Raw genomic sequence first — 13,277 nt, 5'->3', positions numbered from 1 at the left:
ATATATATATATATATATATATATATATATATATATATATATATATTAAAATCATTTTTTAGAAGTTAGTAGAATATTTTAAGAACATAGATGTTATTAAGGTGACCAATATATTATGAACTTTGAGTCTTTGATGTAATAAGAATGACCACGAAGTACATGCCTAAGCATATATACAATATGATTGAATATTCGTTCTTAGTGTAAAATATTATATAGGAGCACGATTTTCATAACAGATTTGCAAATATTAAACTTATGAAAAATTGCATATCTCGAGAGATTTAGACTCAACTTTTGTCTAAGTAGTCAATCTATAAAATTTTAATATCTGCCTATGCATAGGTAAGACAAGATTTATTTTTAATAAAATCTGTCTATACTTTAAATCTTACTACATAGGAATAAGAATATGGCCTATTTATGTAATTAGTCGAGTGTAAATGAAGATTCTTAAAAAGAAATTCAATGGTAAAGTAAGGTATGATAGGGTTAAAAATAAAAAATAAAAAATAAAAAAATTATAAGGACGGTAGTATTTGTGGAGAGTTCAGATACCTATATGATTTCTAAGGTATGAACAGGGTAAAGATGCAAGTTTTAGCATTTTCATAAAAAATAAAAATAAAAAGTAAATGCGGGTAAATAATTTTTAGTTATTGATAAACTATCATACATGAATTTTATGTAAAGTTGAGCGTCCTTTGTACCTTTCAATCAAATAGTACTCCTATAATATTTTTGTACAAAGAAACATACTAGAACAAACTAGAGGAAGAATCATTAGAGCAGATCTAAATCCTTAAACATAATTAAGATCAGTACTATTATTTTGGAACTTAAAATTATTTACTAATTTTATTTTATAACACGAATGCATTGTAAATATTATTTATGTTGTTTTTAGAAAGTTTCACTTTTTTCACAAATGCCCGTTTGACCATGGAAAAAATTTCACTTTTTTCGAAATCAGGCTATAAAATTTTCAATTTTCACTTGAAGATGAATTTCGAAATTTTAAAATACTTGAAAAACTCCACACAAAAAAAATTAAAATTTTCTACTTCAAATCACTCACAAAAATTTAAAAATAGCACAAAATTGTATTCACGTCCAAACATAACTCAAATAGACCACTGCTCTATGCTCTCGGCGCAAGTTAGTAAACCTACGCCGGTGTGAAAACCATGGCAGGAGGACGAGGTCGCGGACGGGGAAGAGGACGCGGCAGACCTAGGAAGCTACCAGTAGTCACTTTTGGAAGCTCAGTAGGAGGACGTAGACAATCGGAAAATACAGAAGGGGAACTAAATCAAGTAACACCTGTGCAAATGAGTGAGCTGATGCAAAATGAGGTAGGATCGTCGTCTAATGGAGTAACAGTTGCAAAAAAACTTCAATTGAGCCCAGATCCGGCACAATTGAAGTTAAAAGAAGTGGAAGAAGCAGTTAGAGTAGAACCGAAGCAAATCGAGGAAGTGCAAGCTCAGGAACCCAATGGAACAGCGATACAAGCTACAGTACAACAACCAACTCAAAAATGGGTGAATCTATTTGTGAACAACAGATCTGTAGAAAGCGGTATGGCCTTATCTTATATTGCTCCTCAATTAGTAGATGGCAAAGTAGTTGTTCAATTGGAGAAAGAGGAAGTAGAACGGGAGACTGAAAAATGGAAAGGAGCCTTAATTGCTTATGTAATTGGGGATTGCCCTGGGTATAATGCAATGAGCAGATATATAGATCTAAAGTGGAACAAAATTGCAAGCCCAGAGTTGTTCATGCATGAGGAGGGTTATTTCATCATCAAATTCCAATCAGTTGATGATATGAAAGAAATCCTATGCTAAAATTCCAATCAGTTGATGATATGAAAGAAATCCTATGCTCAGGACCATATACTATCAATAGCAGACCAATCATTCTGAAGCCATGGACTCCGGAATTTGATTTTGATAATGAATTTCCTACTGAGATACCAATATTGATCAAGCTGCCAAAATTGCCTATGAATTGTTGGGGGATAAACTCACTAAGTAGGATATCAAGTGCTATTGGGATACCAATGTATGCAGATAAATGCACTGCCAAGCAAAAACGAGTGTCATATGCTCGGATGCTAGTGGAAGTTAATGTGACAAAACCATTACCTGATCAAATTGAAGTAACAGATCCAAAGGGCAGAGTATTTCCACAGATTGTTCTATATGACTGGAAACCATTATTTTGTGAGAAATGTCAAGTTATTGGTCATGAATGTCCAAAGGACCAAAGAAAGAATGATGAACAACCAGCTAAACAGGATGGGCACAAAAGAATAGTGCAGAGATGGGTGACAAAAGAACAACCAAAGGAACAACAAGACAACAAAAATGGAGACAATCAGGTAGCTGGAACAAAAGTTAGAAGCAATGAAACAGATGACATTTACAAACAAATGGAAGAGAAACAAGCAACAGCTATGATTCAGGAGCAGAAACAAAGGGAGAGGACTGATATTGAAACACCTGATAAAGGGAAAAACATGGTTCCAGAACTCAATCTACAGGAGTTTCCAATATTATGCTCAGTGCCAACTAAGAATGTCTTTGCTGTGTTGAACAGAGCTCAAGGTGGATCAAAGTCTGCACCCCCTGACAAAGGGGGAGGAACCAGTTTGTAACAAATGAAGTGGCTGTTTTGGAATATAAGGGGAGTAAATAAGAAGTATAAGCAGAAGGAACTGAGAAATTATATAAAAACTAAACATATTACTTTAGCTGGAATAATAGAAACTAAAGTCAAGGAGCATAATGCAACAAATGTGGCTACTAATGTGGTAACTAACTGGGAATTTCTGAATAATTACAGGAGTGCAGTAAATGGAAGAGTTTGGCTATTATGGGATAGTAGACTATATACTGTGAATAAATTGAAAGAAGAGGCTCAGTTACTCCATTGTCAAGTCAATACAATAGCATCAAAGAAGACTTGTGTTATAACTGTAATCTATGGTTATAATACATGTGAGGAAAGGAAAAGGGTATGGGAAACGCTTAAAACTCTGGCTCAAGGAATAAATATGCCATGGTTAGTTGTTGGAGATTTTAATGCTGTGTTATATCCTCAAGACAGGCTCAATGGGAATCCAGTACAATATGGTGAGATTAAAGACTTCAATGATTGCATTCATGACCTCCTACTTAATGAGGTGAGATGGACAGGGGACTACTATACCTGGAGTAACAAACAGCAAAGCAGGGAAAGAATCTATAGCAGACTAGATAGGGCATTTGGCAACCATGAATGGATGATGGAGTGGGGGCACTTAGTGATGGAATATGATGTTCCATTAATTTCAGACCATAATCCAATGGTGTTTGAGTTACAGACAAATCAGAGAGACATAAAAATACCATTCCGATTCTTCAACACTTGGGCAGATCATAGCAAGTTTCAACATATAGTGAAGCAAACATGGCAACAAAAGCTGTCAAGATGGAAGATGCAAGATGTATGGATGAAGTTGAAGGCATTAAAACCATTATTCAAGCAATTGAATAATGAGGAGTTCAGAAACATAACACAGAGGATAGACAATGCAAGAAGTGAGTTAGTATGGATCCAGAAACAGCTGACATTAAAATGCACAGAAGAGTTGGTGGAACAGGAAAAGAACAGTCTGCAGATCCTGGAAAAATGGACTTTGATAGAGGAGAACATCATGAAGCAGAAGTCAAGAGCCAAATGGATCCAACTAGGGGATTCAAACACAAAATATTTTTCAGCAGTGGTCAAGGACAGAAGTCAGAGGAAAACTATTAAGGAAATCACTTCATTAAAGAATGAGAACCTTACAGACCCAAAGGAAATTCAGGAGGAGATTGTAAAATTTTATAAATCCTTAATGGGATCCTCTGCAAAGGAACTGCCAGCTATAAACAAGTTGAATATGAAAGGAGGACCTGTTCTGAATCAGCAACAAAAACTAGATCTGATAGCTCCAGTGACAGAAGAGGAAATCCAACAAGGCCTTGAGTCAATTGGTGAAGATAAAGCTCCTGGGATAGATGGATATAATGCTACCTTCTTCAAGAAAGCATGGGGGATCATCAAGGAAGAGGTTTGTGCTGCAGTATTGGAGTTTTTCAGAACAGGGAGGATGTACAAAGCCATAAACTGTACAGCTATCACATTATTGCCAAAGAATGACAATCCCAGAACTGTGAAGGAATATAGACCAATAGCCTGCTCCAATATTTTGTACAAATTGATCTCAAAGGTTATAGCAGCAAGGATTCAAAAAGTCATTGCTACTATAATAAGTGAATCACAGGCAGGTTTCATACCTGGAAGGAAAATTGGAGACAACATTATCCTAGCTCATGAGCTTGTGAAAGCTTATACTAGGAAACACATCACACCAAGATGCATGATCAAAATAGACCTCCAAAAAGCTTATGATTCAGTGGAGTGGATATATTTGGAACAAGTGTTAGGAGAATTGGGATTCCCCAATCAATTTATCAATTGGATCCTTGAATGTATGAAAACAGTAAGCTATACTATTCTGATAAATGGTGAGACATCAATTCCTTTCAATGCTGCTAAAGGTCTTAGACAGGGAGATCCTATGTCTCCATTCTTATTTGCTATAGCAATGGAGTACCTGAGTAGGAGTCTAAAAGAAATGACAAAGAAGGCAGAGTTCCACTACCATCCCAGATGTTCAAAGTTAGCAATCACACACTTATGCTTTGCTGATGATCTGTTACTCTTTGCTAGAGGAGATTTATCATCAGTAGTCACTGTCCAACAATGCTTCAACCAGTTCTCAGCTGCTTCAGGACTCAAGGCAAATCTGGCAAAAAGCTCAATCTATTTTGGAGGTGTGAAGAGAGAAGATAGAGACAGAATGTTACAAGAACTGGGATTGGTTGAAGGGGAACTACCTTTTAAATATCTAGGGGTCCCATTATCCACCAAGAAGCTATCTCTAGTCCAATGGCAACCACTTATAGAGAAGATTGTGGCAAAGATATCTGCATGGACAGCAAAGAAGTTATCCTATGGAGGAAGAGTTCAACTGGTGCAGACTGTTTTATTTGGAGTCCAAGCTTATTGGGCTCAAATCTTTGTACTGCCCACCAAAGTCCTGAAAGTAATTGATGCCTACTGTCGTAGTTACATATGGTCTGGATACAATACTATCACCAAAAAAGCTCTAGTATCATGGGAAAGAGTATGTGCACCAAAGAGCATTGGAGGTCTGGGGTTAGCAAATCTACAGAAATGGAACAAAGCAGCTATTGCAAAGAACTTTTGGGATCTTACTCAGAAAAAAGACAAGCTATGGATAAAATGGATCCATACATATTATATCAAGGACCAAGCAATAGAAAAAATGACAATTCCACAACAAGCATGCTGGATGACAAGAAAAACTATGGAAGCCAGGACAATCTTTGAAGGAAGACAGTGGAAATTCAAGCAAGAAAGAAGCATCACAAAGCAAATATATATTCAGATGATTGGAGATGAAACAAGAGTGCCATGGAAGGACATGATGTTTAACAATGCAGCTCGTCCTAAAGCAAAATTCACTCTATGGTTACAACTTCAGGGCAAATAACTAACTACTGACAGGTTAGTAAAATGGGGTATGGAAATTGATACACAATGTGTTATGTGTGGAAATGCAGCAGAAACACATAAGCATCTTTTCTGGGAATGCAACTTTGCTAAAGATATCTGGCACATAATGAATCAGTGGACTCATGGCAAGATAATGAACACAAGTGATAGGCAGCAACATCAACAGGAGACAATTAGAAGAGCTAAAGGAAAGACTCGGACTGCACAGATATTGAAGATGATATACACAGAATATGTTCATAGCATATGGATAGAGAGAAATATGAGAATTTTTGAGAAAATATATAGATCTAGTGAATCAATAGCTAGAGAAATTGCATGTATTTGTAGTATTAGAGCAGTAGCAAAAACTAGAGATATAGTCAATACTTTTAAAATCTAGTTGCATCAGAGAATGACTGAATGGCTAGCTAACTGTGATAGTTAAACTACGGATTTGTAAAGACCTTTGGTGATAAATAAAATATTTAGTTACCAAAAAAAATAACTCAAATTATCAAACACCATTTTCACTTGAATTTTTTTTCCCCATTTTTTTCTGAAAATTTATATTTCTTATATCCAACGCCCACTAATATTAATATGGGACACATAGGCAATGTGCATAAAATATTAAAAGAATTGTACTACATTATTCTACTTCTACTAATATAAATGCACGAACTCCACCAATTTTTTTCACACAACCAGTAAGAAGAGAAGAAGCTAAGAAAATATGAAGAACAACATTTCTTCAAAATTCATGCTTCTTCTTCTTTTACTTACAGTTGAAAAAATCCATGGAAGCTACCACGACTACACAGACGCATTAACAAAATCCATTCTCTTTTTCGAAGGCCAACGTTCCGGCTATTTACCACAAGACCAGAGAATGAACTGGCGAGGACATTCCGGTTTAGGCGACGGGTGGCCGGTGAATACCGACTTGACCGGCGGCTACTACGACGCCGGCGATAATGTTAAGTTTAATTTTCCGATGGCATTTACCACTACATTGTTGGCTTGGAGTGTGATTGAATTTGGGGAGTATATGCCTCCCTCTGAATTAAGGAATGCTTTAGTCGCTATCCGTTGGTCCACTGATTATCTTCTCAAGACTGTCTCTCAACCCAATCGCATTTTTGTCCAGGTTTGTTAATTAATTAGTAACCTTTTTTGCTTTTTGATGGGACTAAACGAAACGAACACCATTCGTTTTATCAGAATTCGGACTTTTTTTTGTGCTAAACTTTTACTGGACCTGTATGTCATGCATGTGAAAATATTAATACACTCATCATTTCATTTTAAATGACTATATTTGATTAATAAACACGGAAAAAGTAAAAAAGAGTTTTAAAATTTGTGATCTGGAACCCGCCATGATATTAATGTCTCTAAGAGTATGTAACTAAGAGCAAAATAAGATATTTAACGTTAATTTAGTTTTAAATATATAAAGCTATGATTTTTTTTTAAATAGAAGGGGAGCCCTGACGTAACTGTTACAATTGATGTCATGCATGTGACCAAGAGGTCATGAGTTCGAGTCGTGGAAACAATATCTTGTAGAAATACAGGGTAAGACTGCGTACAATAGACACTCGTAGTCCGACCCTTTTTCGAACCCCACGTATAACGAGAGCTTGGTGCACCAGGCTGCCTTTTTATTATTTTTAAAACAGATCAAAAAAAAAAAAAAAGAGTTCCACCTAAATTGAATCTGTTTGAAAATGACATTGAGTTGGATAGCTTTTATTTTCTCTTTTACTATGAATGGTGTATATGCCAACTTGCTTTATCTCTATTAATTCTATAAGTGCTATCTACCTTTCATCGGCACAAAGATAGGATATCTACCCGTCAAAGACTTAGGCAGATATCTTTTTTGGGATTTAAACTCTTTTTATCTCTTACTATAATTTTTACTCATTTCATTAACCGTTAAATCACGCTGTTAAAATTTTAAACTGGATTAGTTTTTTAGTGAGACTGTTCCTTAAGCCTAAGGTCTATCGAAAATAGCCGCTCTATCTTTATAGGGTAGGGGTAAGATTGTGTACACACTATCCTTTTGAGACCCCATATATGAGATTAAGCTGAATTTCTTGTTGTAATAGTAGTAGTTTTTTAGTGAGACTAATAAAAGATGTACCCGTTTTAATTTCAATGATTTGGTCTGATTAGGTGTGAAAAACTTTGGTTTACTTAACGAATCGGTTGGATATAAAAAGGATTTTTGAGTGGCAGGTTTTATGGTTCTTCTGATATGAGACATGTGAAGCTATGAGTTAATAATAGCAGTAGTAGTACTGTGAGTAGATGATGGGGTTGGTTGAAATTGATTCTTAGAGTGGATATGTTTTGTCTATTTCTCTCTCAACTCTTTTCTTTTGGGGCATACGGCGCTATCTTTTGGTTTCACCAAATTTTTATACCTTTGATTTCGTGCAGCTCAACTTCCTATACCATCTTGCTTTCTCTTGATTCATCAAAATGGAGTTAAATATGTAGGCGTTTGGACATAAAAATTATAATTCTTGAAAAAAGTACTAGTAGTATTTAGAGTTAACTTAAAAACTAGTATATGAAATTATGTTTGGATAAATATTGCAGTTTTGTGAGTGCCGAAAAAGAAATTTTCTGAAAATTTTAAAAACCGGTCAAAACCACTTTTTGATTTTTGAGAAACTCATTTTTGAATTTTTTTCAAAAACTTGCAAAATTTATAGACAAACATATTTTTTCTAAAAAAAAAGTTGAAAAAAGAAAAAATTTCTTATGGACAAACGGAGCCTTATATCATTTGTTTTAGGTAAAATAAAATAAAGATTAAGTGATCATCTATTAAATAGTCGAACTTTTATCCTTTTGAGATTTGCATAGGCAAGAAAACATAAGTTTCTCCAAAATTCACAAAAAAATTGGTGCACGGGCATGGTTGGTGAGATCTTGATTAGATCTATTACCCCATGTTAGTTCCCACTAAAAAGAATTAGTAGCTTCTAAATATGTCTTTATTTCTTGTCTTAAACGCATTTATGTCGTTGTTTCTTTTCTCAAACAAAGTTTAATTATATACATCAAAATTTACAGAATATTTTACGCTCAGTGATAAATATTGCAGTAGTAACTCAAATTGCCTTATGTGTTACTCTCTCCTGTCCATAATAAGTGACCAATTTGCTTTTTTATTTTTGGTCCAAAATAATTGTCCATTTATATAATCAAAGAAAATATTCAATTTGTTTTTTCCACAATTACCCTTATGTATGTGTTCCTAAAAAGTCATTTACTCCTCACATTTGAGAAGAGAAGCAAGTGCTACCATAATTATGGTGCAACATTTAATGAAGGGTAGTTTAGTCACACTAACTTTTTCATCTAGAATTTAATATTTTCTTAATTGGTGTGCCAAAAGCAAATTGGTCACTTATTATGGACCGGAGGAGGGAGTAGTAATATTTTGTAAAGGTAAGTTCTGTTCCGGCAAACACGTGAACTCCATATGTTTGTTTGCTTTAAGTAATACCGCCCAACTGAAAACAATTGTTACCTTGGTGTTGGTCCCGTTGCATTTCGCTTTTGTGCTAAGATTTTTTGTCCTTGTATGATACGACTTTTATTGTATTTTTAAAGTTATGAGTTCAGACCTCTAAGTATCTGCTAAGTACCTTTATCTCATATTGAGAGACGGATTTAAGATTTAAGTTTTATGGCTTCAAGTTTTAAGATTTTTTAAATTTATTGTATTTTTTAAAGTTATGAGTTCAGACCTACCATTAGCTGTAATTTTAGAAATTATACACATATATTTTTACTTCGCATCGAAAGTAATGAGTTTAGATAAACCTCGAGGCCAAACTCTACATCTGCCCCTGCTTCTACCGTTCTTTAAAAAATTTAACTTAAATACAATTTAGTATTAAAAAATTGACATCATTAATAGCAAGTATCGATCATCTTGTTATTCCCCACAATTTATAAAAGATTATTATAATAATTATTTCTTAAGTGATTTAATAGTGTAACATTCTCTATACTATTGGTGTCTCTCGAACCGCATTTTTCACCTAAAAAAGCTAATGTCTCATGTGACACTTTAATTTATTTCCTTTGGATAGAAAATGTAAGAGAATTAAATGGGACATTACTAGCAATAACTTTTGGTAGCTGAGTTACTTCTTTTGCTATTTTGATGCTATAGGTGGGGGATCCAGTCCTAGACCATAACTGTTGGGAAAGGCCAGAAGATATGGATACTGCTAGGACAGTATATACAGTGGATGCTCCGAATCCGGCATCCGACGTGGCCGGAGAGACTGCAGCTGCGTTCGCAGCTGCATCCATTGCTTTCCGGTCGTCGGATCCCGGATATTCAGACACACTCTTGAGAACTTCCACTAGGGTGTTTGATTTTGCAGATAGGAACCGTGGAGCTTACAGTGACAATGCCAATATTAGAGATGGAGTTTGTCCGTATTATTGTGATTTTGATGGATATCAGGCAAGCATTCTTCTCCCTAATTTGTCGTTATATTAGTCGTAGCTAGCAGAATTTCTTAATAAAATGTCGCTAATTCGTCGCTAAATGAGATTAGCAATGAATTTTTCTGTTTATAATTAGTCCGTCGCAAAAACCTAATTTTTTAGTAGTGTCTGTTGCTAAATAATTAACTCATTTATTGTAGATCATTAGACAAATAGCTAATCCAGGCATAATTATGATATGGTATGTGAAAATAATTATATATTCAGGTCATTTATTTATATAATTATAGGTAAATTTTTATGATAAACATAATTGCTAACTTGGTAAAAATGGCACATCAAACCTAATTTCACGATTAAACTAACATGGTCATGAAAAGAATCTTTATACTTAGAGAGTATAAATGATACAATCACAATCTTTTCATTGTTAAAAATATTTTTACAATGTATGTTTAATAAAAACAAATTGTTATTCTCAAAATAGTCCACAGACCCCACTTGTGAGTTGTTGTTATTGTATTCTCAAAATAGTAATGATGTCGCACAGGGCCGTATAGTAATATGTGATCTAGTACGGGCACTTTTAATATTTTTCGCTGTTTAATATATTGTTGTTGTAGATTTCGAATAAGTACCTATGTTAAATTGCACTGATTGTTGAAATTGGTAAATAAGGTATATAACACATTAAACATGTCAAATGACATACATTATATAAAAAGTTATTTATATTATCGGTAATTATAATTACTTAGAGCTTTTGTACAATAGGATGAATTGTTGTGGGGAGCAGCGTGGCTGAGAAGGGCTACCCAGAGTGACACTTACATGAATTACATACAAGAGAATCGCCAAACACTTGGGGCAGATGACAACATCAATGAATTTGGATGGGACAATAAGCACGCTGGACTTAATGTTCTTGTTTCTAAGGTCAGTTTCATTATTCATTCCTACACTCTTCATTAAGAATAAAGATAAGTCGGGATTGTAATGCAGAGATTAATAATGCAGGAAGTAGTGGAAGGGAGCGTGTATTCGCTCCAATCGTACAAAGCATCAGCAGATAGTTTCATGTGCACATTAATCCCAGAATCATCATCTTCACATATACAATACTCTCCTGGTGGCCTAATTTACAAACCAGGAGGAAGCAATTTACAACATGCTACAACCATCACATTTTTACTCCTCATCTACGCAAATTACTTAGAAAAATCATCACAAATCTTGAATTGTGGCACCATTAGTGTCAATCCATCGATGCTTCGAAAAATTGGTAAGAGACAAGTTGATTACATATTGGGAGATAATCCTAAAGGAATGTCTTACATGGTTGGTTATAGTAATTACTATCCTTCAAAAATTCATCATCGTGGCTCGTCCCTTCCATCGATTAAAGATCATCCTCAGTTCATCGCGTGCAAAGAGGGTTCGATTTATTTTAACTCATCACAACCAAATCCTAATGTTTTAGTTGGTGCAATTGTTGGTGGTCCTGGAGAAGATGATGTTTATGATGATAGTAGGGATGATTTTCGTAAATCTGAGCCAACTACTTATATTAATGCACCATTTGTAGGTGTACTTGCTTATTTTGCTGCTAATCCTAACATTAGTTAAGAGTCCCAGATCAAATTGTTCTGGTGATGATTTGTATATATAGTCTCTCGTCTTGCATATGCTAAGAAGGAAGAGGCTCTTTGGTTTCAATTCATATGAGAATATATATAGTCACAATAGCTTATTGTGTGGCATTTGTAGAGTGTGAGCATTAATATTCAAATTTAACATGTAAAAATGTTACATGTTGCTTTATAAAAGTTTAGAAAAGAATAAAGTACTAAATCTTAAAAATGATTGTGCCTCTCTTTGGATGAAGGAGCATTCGTAACTCGTGATTTTTGTTGTTATTTTAAATTGGGCAAAGATCACTTTTAGTCCATGGTCGGAACTATTTATATCCGATAGCCGTAAAAGTGTATAAAATTTATATATAACATACAGAAATGTGTGTATATATATAAAGTATACAGTTTTCGGCTATTATTTTAAGAGCGACTGTACATTGTTATTTTCCTTTTTAAATTTAAGGCTATTGCAAATGAAGTAGTTGGACCCTCTCAAAATGAAATTTTCTTTCTATTTTTCCATATGTAAAAGACTAGTTAACCGGTTAACCATTCTTGTTTTTAATTAATGGTTTTTGTGCCACTTGATAATATATTTTTTGCCGCATTAATACAATTATAAAAACCGAAAACTCAAAAAAGAGCGTTCTTTGAAAACAATTCTCGTGAAGTTCCATTGCAACACTCGTAAAAATAAATTGTTTTCTAGTCCATACACCATTGAAATCTTTTAAACTGGCACATCCAAATTCACTTCGAAAGAAGAATAAGAAACACAACTATTTTGTGTCAATTTATAATTTTTTTTTGAATTTGGTAGAAGGAAATTGAAGAGGTAAAAGAAACAAAGCAGAGGAATCTTTATTATCTCGAAGCAGGTGTGCATCCATTTATTATCTCGAAGAATTAATCCAAATAGTCGCTCATCCAACTAAAAATTATCGGTGGATGTATAATTTTAATAGATTTTATGTATTATATGTGTATAATTATGTATAAGCAACGTATAATTTATATGTATGGCTAGAAATAGGAACAATGACGACCGGTTATTTGTGTAAAAATCCCTTATATATCGAAAAATTATCCACATTTTATCTTTATAAATCACATTAACTACTAATCTCTAGAAGTGACAAATTGAGGTAATATATATACCTCATTCATTATATCCTATATGACATTCTTATCGTTTTAGTCTATTAAAAAAAGAATGATATATTTAAAAATTCTTTGACTTTGAACTTTTTAATTTACCATTAATGAAGATCACAAGTTTTAAGATACTTTTGATAAGTAGCAATAATATTATTTTTCTTTCTTAAATTCTTTATTTAGTTACACAAGGATATAAAATGTATAGATAGTCTATTTAAAGGGTACAAGACTTTGAAAAATATATAATTTCGTATGCCCTGCTGACAACAGATCCGTTGTAGTCTAGGTGGTTAGGATACTCGGCTCTCACCCGAGAGACCCGGGTTCAAGTCCCGGCAACGGAATTTTTTATTTTTTTTTTTATTTTTAACGTTCTTTGCA

The 13,277-nt window shown here is 34.0% G+C and overlaps 1 protein-coding gene and 1 non-coding gene across 2 annotated transcripts; both read left to right on the top strand.

The window, feature by feature from the left end:
* LOC109224164 (endoglucanase 24-like) lies at positions 6,298–11,766 on the top strand. Its single transcript, XM_019388774.1, has 4 exons — positions 6,298–6,763; positions 9,821–10,120; positions 10,879–11,040; positions 11,122–11,766. The coding sequence occupies exons 1-4, from the start codon at positions 6,350–6,352 to the stop codon at positions 11,728–11,730; spliced, it is 1,485 nt and encodes a 494-aa protein (XP_019244319.1). The 5' UTR covers positions 6,298–6,349; the 3' UTR covers positions 11,731–11,766.
* On the top strand, positions 13,168–13,240 carry TRNAE-CUC. The gene has a single exon. It is a non-coding gene; the product is annotated as a tRNA-Glu (tRNA).

The sequence above is a fragment of the Nicotiana attenuata genome, chromosome 1 (assembly GCF_001879085.1).
Source record: "Nicotiana attenuata strain UT chromosome 1, NIATTr2, whole genome shotgun sequence".
Lineage (NCBI taxonomy): Eukaryota > Viridiplantae > Streptophyta > Magnoliopsida > Solanales > Solanaceae > Nicotiana > Nicotiana attenuata.
This window is presented reverse-complemented; position numbering and strand designations above follow the sequence as displayed.

Excerpts from the sequence above, each read along its gene's own strand:
- LOC109224164 (XM_019388774.1), top strand. The coding sequence starts at position 6,350 with ATGAAGAACAACATTTCTTCAAAATTCATGCTTCTTCTTCTTTTACTT. Across the intron at positions 10,121-10,878 it reads GTGATTTTGATGGATATCAG|GATGAATTGTTGTGGGGAGC; the intron begins GCAAGCATTCTT and ends TTTGTACAATAG. Across the intron at positions 11,041-11,121 it reads TTAATGTTCTTGTTTCTAAG|GAAGTAGTGGAAGGGAGCGT; the intron begins GTCAGTTTCATT and ends TTAATAATGCAG.